This window comes from Ursus maritimus, unplaced genomic scaffold, assembly GCF_017311325.1.
Source record: "Ursus maritimus isolate PB19 unplaced genomic scaffold, ASM1731132v1 scaffold_2, whole genome shotgun sequence".
NCBI classification, from domain to species: Eukaryota; Metazoa; Chordata; class Mammalia; order Carnivora; family Ursidae; genus Ursus; species Ursus maritimus.
In genome coordinates, this window is record NW_024424452.1 from 67,296,205 (window position 1) to 67,318,734 (window position 22,530).

The 22,530-nt window shown below is 48.7% G+C and overlaps 1 protein-coding gene across 1 annotated transcript in view; it reads left to right on the forward strand.

Annotated features, from left to right (window-relative positions):
* The window catches only part of KIF26B (kinesin family member 26B), a 415,089-nt gene that overhangs the window by 184,874 nt on the left and 207,685 nt on the right, over positions 1–22,530 (forward strand). Inside the window, exon 4 of the mRNA XM_040634490.1 lies at positions 15,369–15,535. Coding sequence (XP_040490424.1) covers positions 15,369–15,535 — 167 coding nt within the window. The remainder of the gene's footprint in view (positions 1–15,368; positions 15,536–22,530) is intronic.

Here is a 22,530-nt window from a genome sequence, read left to right on the forward strand (position 1 = left end):
ACAGGCTTCCCTTACGGAATGAAGAAGTCATGAGAATAAAAGGCACAGCACACAGAATACAGCCAATGGGGTTGCAGTGGTGTTGTATGGTGACGGAGGGAGCTGCACTTCTGGTGGGCATAGTATAAGGTATAGTCTTGGTGAATCACTGTGTTGTACACCTGAAACTCATGTAACATTGTGTGTCAACTATTCTTCAATAAAAAAAATTTTTAAATGGGGCGCCTGGGTGGCTCCATCGGTTGGGTGTCTCCCTTCTGCTCAGGTCCTGATCCCAGGGTCCTGGGATTGAGTCCCGTGTCGGGCTCCTTGCTCAGCGGGGAGTCTGCTTCTCCCTCTCCCCCTGCTTGTGTTCTCTCTCTCTCTCTCAAATAAATAAATACAAACCTTTAATAAGTGTTTTTAAAAATAGAAGTTATTTTTAAAGAAGAGGCTGTAGGGACACTGAAGGCTGACAGAAGGTCAGATTGGTAACACTTCCTATCTTACTCTTCATTGCTCTTGACATAGATTTTTTTTTTGGCTGCCCTAAGTATATTCTTTTTACCTAGTTCACTTTATAAACTTTGCCTATTTTACTGCGAGCTATAACCAGGAAAAAAAAAATTGAACTTTAAAAATTGCATTTTATTTTATTTTATTATTTTTTTTTTATTTTTAAAAAGGTTTATTTATTTATTTGACAGAGAGACAGCCAGCGAGAGAGGGAACACAAGCAGGGGGAGTGGGAGAGGAAGAAGCAGGCTCCCAGCAGAGGAGCCCGATGTGGGGCTCGATCCCAGGACTCTGGGATCACGCCCTGAGCTGAAGGTAGATGCTTAACGACTGAGCCACCCAGGCACCCCTAAAAATTGCATATAATTTTAAGGTTTTCTGAGTTTATAGTATTCAGATTCCTAATTATCACCTGGGGGTGGTGGGCCCACTGGCTCCAAAGCAATCACATAAACCATGAGATTTCTTTGCAGTTGTCTTTTCCTTGGCTAGTGGAGGGTTTTGTAGGTCCTTGCTATCCAACATGGTAGCCATTGTCCATATGTGACTGTTCAGCATTTGGGATGTGGTTAGTCTGAACTGAATGTGGTGTCAGCCAGATACACATTAGATCTTCAAGACTTAGTACATGAAAAGAGAGTATAAAATATCTCATGAGTAAGGTCTTTATAGATTGACTGTATGTTGAAATGATAGTATTTTGGATACATCAGGTTAATGAGTTAAATTAAATATTTAAATTAATTTCTCCTATCTCTCTGCATGTTTTTAATGTGGCTCCGGTTATGTTTCTATTGGATGGTGAAGATCTGGTGGGAAAGAATATAACTAAAACCCAACTCATTTCGTTATTTGAGAGTACATTGCCGATAGCTAAATATCCCGTGATCCCAATTTTTTGGTTCGGTTTGGATTTCATTAAAGCTTCTTTAATGAAATCTATTGTAAACCTGCCCCAGGGTCCCAGGTGGGAAGAGAATTGGATCTTTTTGTTTGCTTAAAAGAATGCTAAGAAAAATCCTGAATTCATTTCAAAAGTGATTTACTTTTAAAAGCTTTGTAAGAAGTTTCCATTTGCTGAGGTTGGAGGTATGATTAGTAGCGAGTTCTTAGGAGGCTAAAGAATCGGGAAAATTATCCAGAAACTTCTGAAAGGACTTTCCAGGTCTCGAGCAGAGGCATCCGGGGGAGACTTCAGGGCCGTTCGTAGCCTCAGATCAGCCATACACTCCTGTGTTCACACCTTCCCTCCAATAAATGAAAACACTGGGAAAGATAAAATGTTTATTTCTAAGTGTCTATAACTGAATTTATAGATATAACTGGCTGGATATTATTGCCTGTGCAAACCCAGGCAACTGTGCACGTAAAGCATGTTTTTATTAGTTCCTACATAAAATTTTTATGGTAATGGCAAACAAAGGACCAATTTAGTTTAGCTGAGTTTTCTCTTATTACTCCAGCTTGGAATAGATAAGCGACAGTGCAAATAACAGGAGTCAACAGGGAGGAGGGTCAGGTCTCTCAGGGCTGGGGCTCCTGGTTCGTGGGTGAGCAAGGTGGACCCAGATGCCTGTTGAGAAGCCCCCAGAAGGTCTGAGGCTGGTGGGGGCTGCCGTTAAGCTTTCAGACCTGCTGTTGAGCGGTTACACTCCCAATCGGTAACCACGGAGTATTCAAATTTAGCTTCTGAAAAGGTCTGCATAGATGCTTTTGAAAGAACTCCCACATACTGTATTTCAGCTGGAGACTTGCAGAGAGAAAGGGTTCAAGTGGCTTATTGTGGGTCATCTCCCACTCTGGGATTTAAACAAAGCACTAACAGAACAAAGTTCCTTTAAATGGGGTACCTTCATCTAAGTCCCTCCTGTCTGTGGTTTGGCAGGCTGGCTGGACAGAGAGCGAGCCCACGCCTCTCATTCCCACCACTGCCTTTTCATGTCTGACCCTTGAATGTGGCACATGATCCCCACGGTGGCCTGGAGTAGAGGGAAGTGTTTCTAGAGCTTGAAGATGAAGCATCTTTCATAAATCCTGCCTTTTCCTTCCCGATGACTTGTTAATCGTCGAAAGTAAGTCTGTGATCTACAGCGAGTGCGATTCTTGAACCAAAATCTAGGAGATGCGATTGGACACATATAAATAAATCTACTGAGGGGGACAGTAGCAAGAAATATTGTGAACTGCATAGGGCTGTGAAATGAAGGACATAGGCCGATCACAATACAACACTGGAGATGGTCTTAGAAATGAGCTGAGACCGTGAGCAAGCACGCAACACGCTGGCTGCACTCTGGGCTGAGTTCCGTCCGGGACGTTTGTGAAATTAGCGCTCGGTGATCAGATTCTAGATGGTGGAAGTACTTACACATCAGAAACTCATGCTGGTCCGGCTCTTCCTCTCGGCGGACCTACATTGGAGCCCTTCTGGAGAGCAGGCAACTTTGGTTGTGCCATAGATTCTCTCCAGGAGCAAGGAGTTTCCCTAACTCCCAGCAGCCCCTCTTTTGGGATGTGCTCCTTTTAGGACCGGTCTGATTTGAGGTTCTTTGTTCTGGGTAGTTCCTCAGTGGACGTGTCTGTTGATTTGCAAATGTGCCTTGTGCATTTCATAAGTTGTTTCTTGGCGTTCTTTCTCCAACACAGCGCTTCAGGCTGCGTGTGTGTGTGTGTGTGCGTGTGCGTGTGCATGTGTGTGCGTGTGTGTGTGTGCACGTGCACGTGTACTCACCTATGTGTTTACTTCGGTCTCATCTGAGGCTCTGGGAAGAAAACCATCCACTGAATCTTAGGCTAACTGTAAAATGCATACACGCCGGTTTGCTCTTGGCAATGTTTTATGAATCTGCTGGTGGTTAGCCCTGTAGGAAGTCATGCAGCAGGGTTTCCATACTTACGCCAAGAGGTTCCTCGGATCAGTAAAGTAACTCCAAAGGCAAGGTTGATTTCCTCCCTTCGTGGAAAGGACCTTCCAGAATGGATATCTTGCTGTCCATGCTAACAAGGGATACTGCAGTTTCCAAGCATTTTTGATTTATATTGGAGATTAGAGCTGTGGGCCCCTTCTGAGATGGCCTGTCGGATCCCATGCTCTGGACCTGAGACCCTGGGTCTGTGTGTCTGATTGCCCTACATGTGGGAACTCTGCAGACTTCAAATTCCTTTGTGCAAAGGTTGGAATCACGGGCTGGGAAGTTGAGGAAAGATGACGAACGGACTCAGCTCAGATGTGGATGGTGTTGCTTTTTCTCAAGAGGTTGTTAAGAGAATAACTCAATTTTGGGGGAATTGTGGTGAGACTGATTTGTTAATACGGTTTAGAGTTTTTTAACTCAGGATGGGATGAATAGCTTTTCAAGCGTGTATGAAAGACAAGAATCCCCAAGGAACGGTTCTGTTTTAAATAGCAGGCTCCAGGGACTCAAGGTTTGTAACAAAAGGGCAGATATGAAAGAGATGAACTCTCGGGGCCGACTCTTTTCGAGAATAAAGCACGCTGGCTGGGATCCCTGAGGTGCCGGGGTCCTGCCAATCTTGCTAGGTCTGGTTTGTTAGCTAGGAGACTCTAGCGAGATCCGCTCACAATAAGTTAGTTGGTATTGACTTTGCCGGGCCTGACCCATATTATGGAGTTGCAACAAGTGGAAAGTATAGCCGAGCTTTGGGAAAAGCCATAGCATGTACCGTGGAAGAGAAAACCAACATCTTAATTGAACAGAGGAGAAATTTGAGCAGAAGCACCAAGTGAAGAAATGAGGACACTGGATGGCATGTTACAGCCGCGATAGAAAGAACTAGAATATTAGTGAGGACGTAATGAGATTATACGATTCTCTGGTGTCAACTCACATAGTTCATCTTTGTCTCTCTGCTAGTGATGTTAAAAGCAAGGGGGTGCTGAGAAAATTATACGAGCTTGAAGAAATCCGGCAACAGAAAAATGAGTTTTGGAGTTCAGTGTTGCAACCGTTAAGGCCCGGGAGTTTTAAATATCCTGAAATTTGGGAATTTGGGGTTAGGGGAGGGCCAAGGAACATCCAAACGTTACTGAACTTCTGAAGCGCGCCCCACGTTAGTTTTACTAGTGAGATACACGATGAAAACATGCAGACATAAGTAAGCATGTCTCACTACTAATCCAAATCCGCTGGGTGAACCGATCTAGAAAATTGCCGGTTGCAAAGTCTGTCATGAGTCTGGTGACAAGATTAGGCCTGATCAGGATCAATAATGCAAACCATAAGAGACACTGAACTCAAGGAAGCAGACTGAGCATTGCTGGAGGGGACGGGGTGGGGGGATGGGGTCACTGGGGGATGGGCATCAAGGAGGGCACGTGATGTGATGAGCACTGGGTGTTATATGCAACTGATGAATCACTGAACTTTACCTCTGAAATCAATAAAAAAAATAAAAGGTAAAAAAAATAATCTAGAGATTTCTAGTAAGCAGCCCCGCCACGCTGTTCTCTGAATTCTGGACATGTAGGATGGATTCGGAAGTTTAAATTACTCACGTTGTACAGTCATTGATCCTAAACCTCGAAGGGAATGGACAGAGGGCCGACTCCAGACCTCTTCACGAGGTTCTTGTAGGTGAGCTCAGAGACGTTTCCTACTCCCGTACGGGTTTTCAGTGAGAGGCTTTAAACTGCTGGTGTTACAGCTTCAGCCCATTGTTATTTGAGGACAAGGTCTCTTGAGAGTGTTTTTATTTAATGTGCTTTATGGCAGATCTCTGATTTTGGAAGCAACATTGCGGAGAGGTTAATTTGATTTTGTTAAGGTCCCACAGCCGGCCATTTGGCCAGAACCAAGCCCCTGGCTTCCTGCTAAACCACAGAGACCAACTCTCTCTCTCTCTCTCTCTCTCTCTCTGTGTGTGTGTTTCGGGGATTTTCAGGCATTTTAGAGTGCTGCCATCCTATTGCTAGCTTCTGATAGGCACAAATGAGTCCTGAAATTAACCACACATGAGATGTGTGATTCTGAACAATCGCCTCCCCAGTCCGGCCCAGAGTCTCTTCCCGTTTACACACGAGTGTTGGCCTAGGATAGATCTACGGGCTTTTCCAGCTCCATTTTAAGTTTTTTGGAAAATTGCTATTTGGATAGTGTAGGGTTTGCCATTTCTGCAGTTGGTAAGCAGAAGATGTCAGGTCCGTTCAAAGCGTGAGAGTCCGCGTGTCACTTTGGAAAAACCAGCTGACCCTTACACAGATCAGATCCTTGTCCACCGTGGACGGTTTGAGACATGGGGGGGTGTTTGTTGTTGTTGTCATTGATGTATTTGTATGTTTTGGGGTAAAGGCCATACAGATGCCAAATTGGGAACACGCTTTCAAGATGAAATGGGAGTATTTCTGAACGTCCCCGCTTTCTATTTGATTACGACTGAAGAACCACGGAGCACGTTCGGCTGCATCTTCTCGTTGCACTCTGGGCACAGTCTCCCGATTTCCCCTAACTGGGGAAATTAGGGGAGTGACTTGCCCAAAGTCTGCCATGTTGTCATGAACCAACCCAGGCCCAGAATTAGTCCTTGACATTCAGGGCAGCGTTCCCTGAAGGCCTAATGCATGGCACACCCTTGGTTGGGCACCGGGATGACACTCGTGCCGATTCCATGTGGGCCAGCCTGTCTCTGGTCTGGGCATCTCTCCTCTGCGGCTGTGGTTCTGAGCTGGCCAAGCCAGAGCGGAATCAATCCTGCAATCTAGAGCCAGCCCCCCTGCGGCCAGCTAGCTTCCTTGATAGGGCTCCAAACAAGGAAGAGCCCCTCCCTTGGCTGATCTGAGCCCTGAACACCCCCGTACGCCCTTGGCTCCCGGTGTGAGAGCTCTAGGAGCTGCAGACCCGGCCTTGTGCAGGCTCTCACTTCTGCCATCCCCAGCATCCTGAGCTGTGCACGTGTGCGTGTGTGCATGCGTGTGCACGTGTGAGCTGTGTGCTTGCCCTTGGTAGGGTCCCAACGTTGTGCCCCCAGTTTTGCCCAGAATGCAAGGTTGCTTTGTGCGGACCTCTGTGGGTCACTCACAGCCACGTACTGTCTACAGGCCCCTCTTGACTTGTTTTCACAAGAGCTCAAGGAAAATATGAGGACGTCACCATGCCTACAAGGAAGGCACATTTTAAATTCCAGGGCCTAATGCACAGCCGGGTTTCTTGAAAGCTTTCCAAGCATTAGGCAAGATTTAGGTGAGAAGGGGCTGCTTCTGAAAGATGCGTGGTGATGGGCTCTCCAGACAAACCCTGGCGGGGGAAATGGGTGGAAAAGGCCGTAATCTAAGCTGTCTCAGTTCCAGGTAAACCTAATATCTGGTCTCTTAATCTTACTGTGCCCCCCCTGAAGCCTCACTAATAATCCATGTCGTTCCGCAAAATTACATGAAGCAAGTATTCAAACATCCAAAACTTCAAAGCCCTTTTCTTCAAAGGTCAGAACTCTTGTTTTATTTTTTAATGGAAAAGGGAAAGAGAATGGCTTGATTTTTGACATGGATCTGTACGTTTCTCAGATTCTGTGTTTTACCTTCCAGCACCTCAAGGTTCTGGAACTCCTGCCTGGTACTGAGAAGAACCAGGGGAGCCAGTGGGGCTTCAGCCTCTGCACGCCATATTCCTAGGATCACTGGCCTAACGTTCCAGAGAATTCCAGCTCCCCAGCGGTGGCTGGCAAGGCTCGTACCCAAGCGGGCTGAGACAAACAATGACTGGTTTCCTCTCCTTTTGTCATCTTCTTATGTATGTGTATTTCTTTCGGCTTTTCTCTTGTTCGTCTCCTTTCTCCTGTTTCTGTTTCCTTCACCCCAGTCCCTTGGTCTCATTGTTCCTCGTTTGCCCCCCCCCCCGCAGGCATTTGTCTCGCCACTATCTTGTATCAAGTATATGCTGAAATACCTCAGTTTTATTGCAGAAAGCTTTATGTACTCTATTTTTAGTTTTTAAAATCAGGTGAAAAGAACCTTTATCTGTTAAAAAACAAACAAACTCCAGCCAATCCCAAACCAACGAAATTATGGTCAGTTTTATTTGCTTGTATCTAATGAACGTATTAATTGATGTATTCGTCAGATGTCACCCGTATTGAGACTCTTTGCTATGGGGGTCATACCGAGGTGGACTAGACCCGGGCTGCCCTGAGCTTGCATCTGGTTGCGGAAGGAGACCGGGGACAGGCAGTTATCACAAGGACAGGTTGGGGGAACATGTGGGGAGGGATGGCCCCGATCATTCAGTGCGGGAGAAGACTGCCCAGGGCACACTTTCTTGGGCCCTGGCTTGTGGTTGGGTATTTGGGGGTGGGAAGCAAAGGTAGCCTTCTCCAGGGGAAGTGCAGCCCCTGGGTGATTCCGTACATGACAAGAGGGGTTAGTCCTCTTGGATCTTGGGAGCTGACCTAGAAGGAGCCTCTCGCTCAACCCTGATGTCAGGGTTGGATTCATGGGGTGGTGATTTCCTCTTCATTACTCAGTCTGAGTTTGCTTAGTTGCAAATCAAAGGTGAAGTCCGTTACATCAAGATTCAGACCATTGGATTTTACTTCAAGTTGATCATAAATCACAAAACACCAGCTGGAACGAGCCTTTTGTGCATATTGAGAAATGATCTGGATGATCTTCTTTACCAGGTCTTTTGCCATGACCCCATTTCCCGAACGGGCAGCCATGGTTGAGGTGCTGTACTTGTGTCAGGAGCAAGAGAAACCCAAGGACAGAAACCAAGCCCAGTGGCATTATCCATCCCAGGGCTTTTCCACGTGGCAGAGTTGAAGCTATTATTTGGTAATAATTGTGCCCACTTTGAAGGGTCGCTGTCAGGATTAGATATGGCAACACGTATAGAAAGCTCTTAGCATAGAACCCGGCTCACGGTAGATGTTCCAAAATGGTGGCTTGTATGATGATGATGGATGAGGGAGCCTGGTGCTGCTCCTGGGCATTCACTCAGGCTGGACTCTATGTATCATTGTATGTCACCGAATATGTCACCAAAACCACCCCGCAAAGCATAATTGAGTATTAAGCATTAAAATCATTGTGACCCAGCATCTCTGCCAGGTGAAGAGAAACGCACCTGTAGAAATCCTCCAAGCTTGATGGCGAGAGTTTATTTAGCATTTGTTCTCAGATGTTCTTCGAAGGCATAGCTGAGCGGTGCCTTGAGCTGCGTATCTGGGAACGAGGAAATCGAAGGGAAGAGTCCAAGACAGAAACACAGCTGGCCCTTGGCTTCATCTCGCACCCCCATCTTTTTCTGGAACATGTGGGCAGCCCTGCCCTTTACCTTTTCACCACCCAAAGGGTAAGAAAACAGTGGGCAGGTGCCGAGGGGCCAGATTTCAGCCCTGACAGTGAAATTGTGAAAAGCGACAGTCTTTTCCGTTGGCAGGCCCCTGGATGGAGGTGAGGCTATAAATCGAGGGTGAAGAAAAGGCACCTCTCCTAGGCCCTGGGCAGCGCCAGTGAATGGAATTCTCTCTTGCGAGAGTTCACTGAGTCAAATGCTGTGGATGGATAATTTTATGGCCGCTAATAAAATTTATAGCCAAAGCAAGCTAAGATAATAAGGGTAATCAAACATCCAGCCCTGGGACATGAGAATCCCATTGTGGCCCCTTGATGCTGGCTGAGGAGGGGGGCTGGACAGTGCAGGGACGAGCTTATCTGTCGGACTCTGGGCCAGTGACAGAGTCTCAGACGTGATTTGTGCCTGTGCAAGCTGGGGATGAGCTTCAGTTTGGTGGCAACAGCCTGTGCTTTGGGGACAGCATGCCAAGAGCCAAGAGCCGTAGGAAAATTAACGGTCGTATTTAAATGCCTGCAAGTGAACAGTGAGCCTAGGAAAGGACCAGAAGCAACCCAGTGTATTAAGGAAAGAATGTTAGCCGACTGTTCGTTGGGACTCCACAGGCATGAAGCAAGATAAGGGAGGCTGGCGTTTTACTGGGGTGAAATCAGATGTTTCCGTTCACATGGGGGCTTCCTGCAGCCCCCTCTTCATCCCAGCTTTGCAGACAGCTGTAGTTGGTTTCTGCTAACATGGATCAAAAATATTTATTGAGCACCCACTGTTTGCAAAAGTATGAAAACATTCAGTGACAGTGTGAGCAATAAATAATCATAAAAGACATGTCCCCAAACAGTGAGATAGCAATCGCCTAAGAGAAAAGGCTATTAAGTGTTATTTCCCGGGGTTTGGGGCTCACGATGTCATTAAATGTAAAGATGGAGTAGCTGTCCATGGATGTCCCCACACAGGAGATGGATTGCTGGTGGTGTTCCCTGCTGCTTTGGCAGAGTCAGAGGAGGTGGCTTTCAGGGTCAGTAATGCCATTTAAGATGAACCCCCCATGCTGTCCCACTCCAGGAGCTCTCAGCCGTTCCCGTCTGTAGGGAAGTCAAAAGGTCAATGGCTTACAGATTGCAGTTTGCACTGAGGAGCCAACCTGGGTTTGTGAGAGCCCCAACGTCTTTTGTCTTGATTCTGTGGTCAAGATCATAACCACATTTAAGGTTTGCTTTGTCTTAGGGGACAAGTTTAGAGTCCCTCCCACTGAGGTGTCAGTGCACAAATTTAAATGTGGTCGGAAGACGCGGAGCTTGCCTACGATGAAAATAGAGTAGCTCTATCCATGAGACGTATGGAGCGTGCCCAGGAATGACATCCGGGATTCTCACACAATTAAGGACCTCATGTGTGCAAGCACACACGTGTGCAAATGCACTCGTGCACCGTCTCCCTGCAGCCTGGTTCCTTATATTGCCGCCTGGTGTTTAGTTCACCACCACCTGCAGGACACGATGTGCTGTTTGGTTACTTCAGCGAGTGGTCCCATGTGTTTGAGACGGAGCGAAAAGTAGGTTTTAATCAGATCGAAACAGAACAGGGGCACCTGGGCGGCTCAGTTGGTGAAACGTCCGACTCTTGGTTTCAGCTCAGGTTGAGATCTCAGGGTCGTGAGATTGAGTCCTGCGTCGGGCTCCGTGCTCAGTGGGGAGTCTGCTTGTCTCCCTCTGCTCCTCCCCCAGCTCGCTTGCTCACTCTTTCAAACAAACAAACAAATAAATAAATAAATATTCTTTAAACTCTTTTAAAAAAAGAACTAAGCAGAACAAGATCCCGTGGCGAACATCTAGTCTCCCCCAAAGTTCGCGATTAGGACCCTCGGCAAGCGTGTGCAGTCGGTTGCTCCCAGACAGTGACGGTGACACATACACGTAACTGTGACAATGAATCCTTTCCTGCCTGAACTTTAGGTTTTTCAGTGGGTCAGATGGAGAGTTGCAGGTTTTGGAATCTGAGTTTTCACAGAAGCATTGTATACTTTTCATGCAGTTGTGAGAGAAAAGTTCATTCTGAACAATCTGCAAAGCAGGGGTAAACCATATATATAGTCCTTTAAAAATAAGGCTCCTGGTTCTGAATTATGCAGTAAAGCTGAAGTTTTGGGAGCCCGGCTGTCTCAGGAATTTTCTCCTACAGCAGATTACAGGGAGGCCCTGAGAGAGGGAGTTCAAGGTGGGGGGGGGGGTAGGAAAACAATGAAATTGTAGTAAGAACTAAGTCTTCTTACTTCAAGGCCTTAAGAAAAAAGATTTAATTAGATAAACATAGAGAATAAGTAGAAAATAAGAACAGCTCAGGTTTATCCCACAAACATGGTTTAAACATCTCTGTGTGCCAGACATCATGTTGACTTCCATGGATCCAGTCGGTGGGCACACCAGCCCTAGACCCACCGTCCTGGGGTTTTGAGAAACAATGGCATATTCTTTTTTTTTTTTTTTTTAAAGATTTTATTTATTTGACAGAGAGAGACAGCCAACGAGAGAGGGAACACAAGCAGGGGGAGTGGGAGAGGAAGAAGCAGGCTCCCAGTGGAGGAGTCGGATGTGGGGCTCGATCCCGGGACTCCAGGATCACGCCCTGAGCCGAAGGCAGATGCTTAACGACTGAGCCACCCAGGTGCCCCAACAATGACATATTCTTAAATGCATAATCGGAACCAAGGTAAAGACAGTGAAAGAAAAGATGGCACTCCTGTGACAGCATCTACATGAGGCTGGAAGGGGTCTGGAAGGAGGCTCCTCCAAGGAAGTAATGCTTGAGCTTGGATCTGACGAAAGGTAGAAACATTCCACATAGTGAAGGCACATGCAAAGGCCCTGTGACAGGAGGAAAGTAGGTATGTTTGAGGAACTTAAGGAAGTCCAGAACCCTGGAGTGCAGGGAGGGAGGGGGAGATAAATTGGCAATTACTGTAATGATTTGTATATTATTTCTGAAAGTTTGTAATTCCTGGAGAGGATACTGGGTGTAAATACAGATGAAAACATGAGTTTACTAGTGGAAAGAGCCTATAGGAGCAGGCATCTGGGGGGATGCCTTCTCCCATTGTGACAAGTAGAACAAAACAAGAGAATGCTCAAAAGAAACCACAAGGTGAGCTCAGCAGGGCTCTTAAGACTGGGTGTGATGGAAGGCACGGTCTGGGTCCCACTCAGATTATTGTACTATGTCTTAAAAGGGGCGGCTGGGTGGAAAGACCATGTGACCAGCGACTTGGGCAATTTCAATTTTATAAAGTGCTTGATTTCTTTTAAAAAATGTTTTCTGGGGTACCTGGGGTGGCTCAGCCAGTTAAGCATCCAGCTCTTGATTCAGCTCAGGTTGTGATCTGAGGGTCCTAGGATTGAGCCCCACGTCAGGTTCCGCACTGAACGTGGAACCTGCTTGAGATTCTCTCTCCCTCTGCCCCTCCCCGAACTTGCGCATGTGTTCTCAATAAATAAATAAATAAATAAATAAATAAATAAATAAATTTTCTAAGATAAGTGAAATATTAATATTTGTTGATTATGGTGGATTTACCCCTATGTATTTATTATTAGTTGATTTTTTTTATCTGTTTAAAATTTCTTTTTAATTGGCAGGGAGGGAGGGGGGAAGAAGGGGTGTAAGAGCGACGGAGGGGCTAGCACTGGCCTGAGAGTCAGGGGCCTGTCCTCAGTTTCACATTAGCTTGGGTGAATCTCTTCTGTGCTCCTGGGTCCTTCTTTAAGAAAAGGAGTTTTGAAGAGGCTGATCTCGGCAGTCCCTTCTAGCTCTAAGACATTCTGTGCTTCTGATTTCTAAGAACAATCGATTATTGAATCATTCTACTTACAGGTTTGGGAATTGAGGGTTCCATGTCCACAAATCCCCACTTCTTTTAAAATTAAGAGATCCAATCTTGCTTGGCAAAGACAGCCACTCGCTCTCTTGAAGGAGGCCAGTGCATTGAAGTTCATTTGCTGTTCATTGAAGTTCATTTCCAAAAGCCATGAGCCCATGGGATGCTTGCATTCTTCCCGGGCCAGACTTGGGAATCTGGAATCATCTAGAAACCTGTGCCTTTCACCATTCACCACCCACATCCTAGTGGTTTCTCTGAGGGTTTCCAGGGCACCTGTAAGGGCTGTGCATACATAGACAGAGTCACATTCCTGTTCTTCCAGACTTCAGATGATAAATACAGAAATGAGCAGGAAATGCCACAGAGAGATGAGATGACAGCAGTTTCGTGAGCCTGTGGACATGTGTGGTGACAAATAGAGCAATGCATTCATCCATTGCCGTACTGACTTTCTTCAGATGTCTCTGTGCTGAAACCAGTTTTTTTTTTTTTAAGATTTTATTTATTTATTTGACAGAGAGAGAGACAGCCAGCGAGAGAGGGAACACAAGCAGGGGGAGTGGGAGAGGAAGAAGCAGGCTCCCAGCGGAGGAGCCTGATGTGGGGCTCGATCCCATAGCAGGGATCACGCCCTGAGCCAGAGGCAAATGCTTAATGACTGAGCCACCCAGGCGCCCCTGTGTGCTGAAACCAGTTTATGGGGGTGCCTGGGTGGCTTTGTCGGTTAAGCATCTGCCTTCAGCTCAGGTCATGATCCTAGGGTCCTGGGATCGATTCCCGCATCGGGCTCCCTGCTCAGCAGGGAGTCTGCTTCTACCTCTGCCCCTCCCCTTGCTCTCTCTCTCAAATAAATAATAAATAAAATCTTTAAAAATAAATAACTAAAACCAGTTTATGTATGGTAGATTGTAGCTACTTGATGAAAAAACGATGGTGCTGTGATAGTGGGTGATTTGTGGACATTGTGGGGGCTGGCGTCCTGGAACACAGAGGCTTCCTAAGTGCTTCTTAGCGGTGACATCAGTTTACACGACCTCCTCCTCCTCCCCGTTCCTCCGGGAGAGTGGCAGCTGGTCGAGGGGAGCCCTCACCCCACAGACAGCAGAGGAAGCCGGAGGAGAGGTGACGCAGGCCCCCGCCTGGGCAGCAGCTCTTGCTGAGGGCATGGAATGTTCTCTAGGCTATGAGCTGCTTTCGCTGCCTCCTCCTCCCTGGGCTCTCCTACGTGGGTCAGGTTTCCTTACAACCCGTTGAATGAATGAGAGTAAGAAAGTATGTGTTGGCAAAATTTCAGCTGAAAATGCCAAAGCTTTCCAAGTAAGGGCATGAATTTAAGCGAAGTTTCAAGTCAATGGGGCTCAAAGTAATGGCTATGCTGCTAATAATGAAAAGTACAAATGTTTTTATGTTCAAAGGTTAACAAATGGGACTTTCACTGGCCTGCTGGCCTGCTCAGTTACAAAGCAGAAACTGTTCCTGATCTTTGCTTTGTTGCATTTGTATTTTGTAGGCAATTAGAAACATTTTCCATTCAGCATTTAAGAGGTTTGAGCTGGCTGCAGACTCTTTTTTAAACTAAAGTTTCTTTCTTTCTCTCTTCCTTTTTCTTTTCTCTTTTCTTTTCTTTCTCTCCCCCTCTCTCTCTCCTGCTCTCCCCTCCCTCCCTCCCTCCCTTCCTCCCTCCTTCCTCCCTTCCCTCCTCCCTCCCTTCCCCTTCCCTTCCCCCTTCCTTTCCCTTTCCTCCCTTCCTTTGTTCCTTCTTCCTTACTTCCTCTCTCTCTTTCTTTCTCATCTTATTTTTGTTAAACTAACATTTTTCCCCTTTTGTAAGTGGACTAAAGTTTTAAAGCAACAGGCTTTCCAAATAGCACACTTAGACTCTGCCTGCATAATTATTGTATTTGTCATGGAATTGGCGCTTTTCCAAAGCGTATTTCTAGATGAGCTTCTCATTTTGCCCAGAAGTGTGCTTCTTTCTAGCACATCATGTGGATTCCGGTAAAGCGGACCCAGCCCCGTGCACTGTGACCTCTGTACAAAGGCAATCATCGCAAACAAAACAGAAGCCACGTATCTTAACGAATGAGTAGGAAAATCAAGTCTGTTGAACTGATCTAAATCTTCCCCAGAAAGGCCCCTTGGTCATGCACGGTGGCTGTATTTGTTTCCATGCGCTTCTCTTAGTCGTGTTTGCCGGCTGCTTACAGCAAACAACAACAACAGAGTGTTTCCCTTAATTCCTGACGTTCTGCGTTACCTGGTTCGCTTCTCCTTTACTAAACGACACCCTGGCCCCTCTCATCTGTCAGCGTTTGGGGCCAGGCCTGGTAAGAAAGCAGCCCTGGTCGATGCTTCTGCTCGGGTCTTGGGCCGCAAACTGTGGATAATGGCTCATGCTTTCCTCTCCAAATGGACGGAGACACAGGCGTAACTGAAACTCACAGTGTCAGGGGGTAATTTTATTCCATTATTTTTAATGAAAATGAGGAGGTGTCCAGGCTAAAATGCTGGAAAATCGCCTCTGAGAAACCCAGAGTGCCCCCAGCGTGCACGCGGCGTGTCCCTGGTCCTCCCAGATGCCCCCTCCCCCCTGCAATAGGGCCCCCTGCCCTCCGACAGAGGGGTGCCATCAGTGATGCGCGCGGGGAGGGCAGTGAGCCACAGGTGACGAGCTCAGTGTCCCTTTTCCTCGTCAGATCTCCCAGCTGATGACAGAGCCGGGCCGGGAGGGGCTGACCGAGGCGGCGCTGAATCGCTACAACGCGGACAAGCCTTCGGCCTGCGGCGTCCCGGCCTCCCAGGGCTCCTGCGTGGCCAGTGAGACTTCCACGGGCACCTCGGTGGCTGCTTCCTTCTTCGCCAGGTAAGAGAAGCGTCCAGAGCCTCACTTCTTTCAGATGGGTTCACCTGCTGAGCCTCTTGTGGCGGGGGGGCCGGGTTAGCTAAAACACGAGCAAGAGTTTGGGGCCACGCTTGGACTTCAGTCTTTAGGACGGGGTCCCTCAACCTCAGACTGCTGGCAGCTTGGTCCAGACGACGCTGCTGTGGGGTTCCGTGCCTTATAGGATGCTCGCCAGTGTCCTTGGCCTCTCCCCGCTGGGCTCCCGTTGCATCGGCCCCACTTGCGACAACCGGAAAGGTCCCCAGACGTCGCCACATGTGCCCCAGGTTGAGTACCATGCTCTAAGAATATGTGGCTCTCACGATGTCCTCTTGGGATGAGGGCTTTGATGGGCCTGGCCCCGCGGCTGGTGTTTCCAGGTTGACCTTCTCATCACAGAAAATGAACTGCTTAGAAATGAACTAGGAAAGAGATGGCAGGTTGGTTTTTGTTTTTTCCTGATCTGGACAGACGAGCTGGATAATTACCATACACTCTCCAGCCAATCTTAAGTCGTTTAAAAACACGAGAAGCCAAAACGAAAGATATTTCAACAATGTTTTCTGCCTAATTTTAGCAGTGCGGCCGAGACAGGGCAGGAGACAAAGGACAGCTGAGCAGAAGGCACGTTAGGGAGCGTCTGATTCGGTCTCCTTATTTTATGAACGAGCGGACTGACGACCAAGAAAGTTAAACTGTGAGTTCATTTACAGCAAAGCCAGAAATAGAAACCAGATTCCTCTGCTTTTTTCTTTTGTTCCCCCTCTGTGACTCATTCTTTATTGGGTCCTGGGAACTTCAGTTTAGAAAACTTGTCCTCCCTAAGAGGGGCATGTTCCTGGGTGAGCAGGAGGTAGACTGAATAACGCCAGATCTGAGATCGGAGGAGCCCTGAGGTTCCTCGTCTGTAAAATGAGGACAACGCCTCCCCCTCTAGGTTTCTCCGAAGATTAAGACCGATAATTGTACATGATAAAGTTCTGTGCAAAGGGCAATGCGATGCGGACTCGGTACGTCAGGAAGAAGGAATCTTGCTGGTTTTCTTGTTATCCTCAAGAGCGGTAGCATCCAAAGCACAGATGTGAGGCCGGGACTCTGGCTAGGGAGGGATCAGGTCAGAGGGGAAACAGAAGGCCGGTGTCCTGGATTCATAACACCCACAGTGAAGACGGCACGGGGCTTGTCGGAAGACTGGCTCTCGGGTCTCATTGTGCCTCGTGCCATGTTTATTGTCCCGTGAAGAGCCGGGCCGACTTGGGTGTATGGGAAGTAACAGGCAACACGGTCGTCTCCGCGTGTCCACGGGATATACACCCCAAGGCCCCTGGGGGATGCCTGAAACCGTGGCTAGAACTGAACCCTGTAGGTGCTGTGTTTCCCCTGCGCAGACGTGCCCGTGGTGAAGTTCAAGTAACAGTGAGGCCCAGTAAGAGCTGAGCTACAGTGACTAGTAATAAAATACGACAGTTCTCACAAGACGCTGTATAAAAGTTAGGCGAACGTGCTCTCTTTCCCTCAAACTATCTTATCGTCCTGTCCTCACCCTTCTTGTTAAAGAAGGTAAAACGAGACGGTAAAACACCTGCGTGGCAAGATGACGTGAAGTGAATGACCCCAGAGTTGTGGCTTGGCGTTAGGTTACGAGTCAGCCCTGACGCTGTGTCGGAAGGAGGATCATCTGCTTCCCGCGGGCGCTGGACCGTGGGTAACCGAAACCGCGGATGAGGGGGTCTACCGTATGTATGTGCTGGCCGCGTGACCACGGACGCTGTTGTGTTAGTTCTGTCCGCACGAGAATTTCTGTGTTGTCTGGGACCACTGAGCAAACCAACTGCGAGGCCATGTCCATGCCCTGCAGGGAGGGAATAAAGAGATGGGACTGAATATGGGGAAATGCCACAAGCACAGAAGATCCCAGGACTTGGGTGGGTTGCGAGAGCACGTCTGGAGGAGGGTGACGAATTGCTGAGGAAGTAGGAAACCACATCATGGTGGGGTTAGTCCAGAGAAGATGGCCCTCAGCTGTCTCTTGGGCCACTGTGTAAACGAGGAATTTGGTTGGTTCTATAAAACACCCAAGTATGTGGGCAAAGGCTGAATAAAACCTGATGGTGGAGCTCAGCTCAGACTCCATCCAGCTCAGCTGTTCCCACTCAGAATGAAGGAGAATTTGCACACAGCTCAAACTGCCCTGGGAGAGAGTGAGGTCCCCGTCACTAAGGGAGATCAAGCTTTTATCGGGTGACTGGCTGCAGTGAATGTTCTCTGCCCAGATGAGGGTTGACCTCCAGTGCCATTCCTGGCCCGAAATACTTCGAATGTGAGAAGCCTCAGCTCATACTCCATCTAGAGACTTTTCCAGATCAACTACCCACAGAAAACCCCAGAAGCAGGATTGGAAGCAGGAGGAGATCAGAGATTAGCTGGGAAGGCCTGCATGCCGGACATTGGGTGAGCTTGAGGCCGGCTTTCAGTTAATCAGAGCAGCATTTCCAAACAGGCCAGCACACACCAGGGAAAGGAATGGCAAATGATGGGCAGAGGTGGCCTGCCCTGCGACTTGCTTGCACAGCCAAGGTCAGAATAGAGACTGTGGGGTGAGCCCAGAGGGGACGGGCTGTTGATATCGGTTGCCAGGGAGGGGCTGCGCGTGATGTTAGTGACAAGCCAAAACTGGATGGAGTTCAGATGGTAGGGGCTTGTGCTATGAGCTTTCAAAGGGCTGGAAAGGATCCGTAGGGCTGCGTAAATCCTTACTATTACTTTCTTTGTGGTGAATGCTGATAGCACTTGGAGCTTAATGGTTTAAGACATTCAAGGTACGTGGTTTGTGTATAAAGGGTTTACCATGTACAGCGGGGGGAGAAAGGACCATGAGAAAAAGAATATGTTTTATGCACACACACACGGACACACCGCACACACACATGCACGGACACACGGACACGCCGCACACACACATGCACGGACACACGGACACACCGCACACACACACACACACGGACACACGGACACGCCGCACACACACATGCACAGACACACGGACACACCGCACACACACATGCACGGACACACGGACACACCGCACACACACACACACACGGACACACGGACACACTGCACACACACATGCACGTCCCCCTTCACACCCTTTGCCCTGCCGCTCTCCCCAGCAACAGCTGGGCTTTCACGCCTCCCACAGAGGGCGGTGGCTAATATCAACAGGCTCCCTGTCACTGATGGGAACCTAGAGCAGAAGATCGAGTAACTCGCTCAGGGTCCAGAATGTGAAGAGTCGAAACCAGGGATGGGGCTCCCCTCTGTGGATCCCCAAAAGTCCGCGCACTAGGTCAAAGCCAGCCCAGCTTGCGTTGTCAGGCAGTCGATGGAGTTCCCGGTGGGGGGTTTTCTGCTTCGGATCAAGGAAAGTGGTGGAAGGCGATGATGGTACAGGTGGCCTTTGGTAGGGGTGAAATCTGGCTCTGTCTGGTGCCCGGATTGGAAACGCTCGAGGGGTTATGGTTTCCTGTCCAAGCACCGGAATGTCTTTCCACGTGGGGATTTGGGGGCAGAGTCGCTCCTATGCCTCAAACCCGTGCTCATCACTTTGCAACTCCTTCTGCGAGACCGTGTGACAGAGCTGAGTCTGCAAGATTCTGGAACTCTCCTTGCAGCTTTAGGTGACCAGGGTGGCCTGCTCTCAGGAGGCGGTGCTGGACATCATTCCATCATTTTGTGTGGGAGGGTGCCATTTGTCACCTCTGTGGCCGGCATGGCTGACGTTTTCTGGACAGTCAGTACGTATCACTCACTGTACTGAGCTCCTCATGGGCAAAATCTCCCTTAGTCCTCAGACAGGCCCTGGGGGGTGGATCCTCTCATTTCCCTGTTGGGTGGATAAAGAAGGAAGCGTCCTGAGGTTGAGGCACTGACCCGAGGCTGCGCAGCCAGGAAGTGGCAGTGTGGGGAGCCCGTCCTCACTGCCTGCCCCGCGGGTGTGAGCCCTTGTTGCCCTCAGTGCGAAACGGGCGCGCTAAGACTCCTGAGTGTTTTCTTCACCACAATCCTGAACTGAGGGTCATTGCTTATGAAACATTTGGAAAAAGTGGGTGCTGCCATTTGTTTGAGGAGACGAGTACAACAGCAGAACCCCAGTTTGTTGAGGGTTGTGGACGTCCTCTTTTCTTGGCAACATCAGCCTTTCTTTGTAAAGGTGTGCTTTCTATGGGGATGGACTTGACCGCATTTCAGATACAACGTCTGTAAAATAAGAATTCCAGTTCTGAGTAAGCCGTGGTACCTTCGTGGCCGGAATTACTCCGAGTGTGGTCTGTGGGGCCGTGGACCACACACCGTTCCTGGTCTGTGACAAGTGTGGAGGTAGAGAGCAAGCTCTTAGAAACTTCTGGAAGCCAGTGGACAGTAATTTTATGACTGTTGGATCTAGGAGTACAAAAGTGGAGCTTGTGTTTTGAATGTGATTAGACATTAAAGAAAAAGTGATTCTTCAGCACAGTCTGAGAAGTTTGCTCTAGAACATGGCGAAGCCCCAGGCACTCGACCTTTGATGCCTGCCTCGTCAGAATCTATTTCTTTAAATAGCAGCATCGTGGTAGACTGCCTTTGCTCTTAACATCCTGGTTCTGGAAAAGCACTTTTTTGGGGAAAGATAGTAACACAATACTAAAGTAGTAATAGTAACGAGGCTGGCACACCGACTCATCAGGCCGGTCAGCTGCCCCGTGCTGTGGGCTTTGGGCTTCACCCACGAGGGCTCTCCTGCACGGTTCCTACGGTAAGTGGCGGTGTTGCATGTGATGACTAGAAATACAAATGCCTCTAAGAATCTGTTTGCACAGGTTTGATTCCCTCAGATTACTCCGTGTTTTCGGACCCTTTGGTGTGTGTCCGTTAGCTCCCCGTCGGGTCCACCCCGTGCGTTAGCGGTTCTCCCTCCCTCTGATTTTCCAGTAACAGGGTTATTTTGTACTTACTGATCCTCTTCTCGAAGATGCTGACCTTTACACAAAGTGTTGCTGTTGATTAAAAATACACCTGTTCTGGGTTTGGCAATGTTCTGGGTAAATTTTGGCGTTCTCAACATCGGGGTGCCCTCGGATACATTTGTGGGGTCCATTTGCTCTGCTTTCTCTTTCTCACTTGCTTTGTTCCTCATTTCCTTCTGCCAGCTCCCCCAACCCCTTGCCTTTGGCCCCATCGTCTTCTTTCCTGAGGGATATTGTTATACTTCTGTATATCCTGACCTGTCGTGCGGTTTCTTCCCTCCACGAGTTTAGACCCCTCATCTTTACCCAACTGCTTTCTCCAACCCTAGAGCACGTCACTGACTGTTCATGACCGATTGGCCCTGTTTCCCCCTTGAGGCATCCAAACCAAGACCAGTCGGGTCCTGGGGGTGGGGGCTAAGCCGAGCGTCGCCACCTGTGTCCTGGCTCTGAGGTCCTGCTTTGGGACCAGGTGGCTCCGTCCATCATTCCCCTTGGGGCCCCTCCTCTCCGTGCCGGGCACACGCGCGTGCTGTGTGTGCACAGCTATTACTCTTACAGGGACGGCCGTGCTAAAAGCCCCCTGCATGTTCTTGCTGACAGCCGATTCAAATAGTGCCTTGTGGCTCTGGTTAGAGCACGCGCTTACCGTATAATCTTGTACGGAGAAGCCTAGGCGTGCGAACACAGAACAGTAGTCCTTGGTTTCAGGCCAGGAGTTTATGAAGCCAAAGAAGGATGAGAAGGCGCCATGGAACTGCTCAGGTCCTCTTGTTCTTCCATCGGATACGGTTCCCCTGAGGGACGCGCACATCTTCCCGTGATCAGCGCATCAAGCAATTAGCACCAGGGAAGAACAATTGCAAACATGGCCCGGTTGGTCCCGGGTGATGCGGGAGGTGGAAGAGAGAGCTGGGGCACAGCATCTGACTCCTTCTTGATAATTTACTGCGGAGCTTCCGCCTCCAGTTTCACAGACCGAAGTAAATTTCCATGTTAGTGTCTATTATAATAGAACGACACCGACAGAAGAGTAAGAGCTCCTGAGAGCCCCTCGTGCGGAACTTGTCTGCATTATTATGCTTTTCCCATTTCTTGCTTTCAGTGAAGCCTATTGTACCTGAGCTTAACCTCTCTGCTGGGATCTCATTCTGACCCCGTGTCTGTTCCTTTCCCCTTCCTTCCCGCCACGCCCCGAAACTCCTCTGTGGCCCACTCCAGCTCTCTGCTGACTTAGTCCGTGGCCCCAGGGAAGCGGGGCTGGCACTGACTTCCTTTGGGACGTTTGTGTTTAGGTTCAGCGTGCCAGACTGTGCCATTTGCTCACAGGACAAGAGCAACATTTAGGGGGGCAAGTGTAGCCAGCGCTCCACTGGGGGAGCTGGGGTGCCTGCCTCTGGGCTCCCGCTGTCCAGGAGGGCCTCTGTGAATTAGCTGCCCACAGTGTGGGCTTGTCTGCACCAGCTTCTCCTGCCCCCTTCTTCCCTTGGTGGCTCCCCAGGGTCGAGGCAGCAGTTTGGAAGACCCGAATTGGAAGCCAAATCCCCATCCTCTGGGTAGCTTGTTTATTTATTCCTGGCAGGTCAACCTCCCTTTTCTTAGAAAAGACTCCATGGACTTCTCGGAAAAGAGGGGACGCTGGCTCATGTATATGGATGAAGCGAATTTGTAGGAATCATACCTGCGTGAATAGGGTTTTTCTTGAACACGCATCAGTTGCAGCACGAAAGGCAAACATTAAGAAGGAGCCAAATGTATACCGATTTCACCACCAGATTTCAGGGGCCCAGAGAAAGAGCTCTAGGTGTTTGCTGCATGAAGAAGTAAATCCTTGATTGCTTATGAGAGACAGTGAACGCACTGAGGGAAAATTCAATGTCTACACTATTATCCTTTGTGTTCAAAGAAGAAGAGCTTCGGACGCTTGAGATAGATAACCCGAACGTCCGGTACCAGCCCCAGCAACCTCCA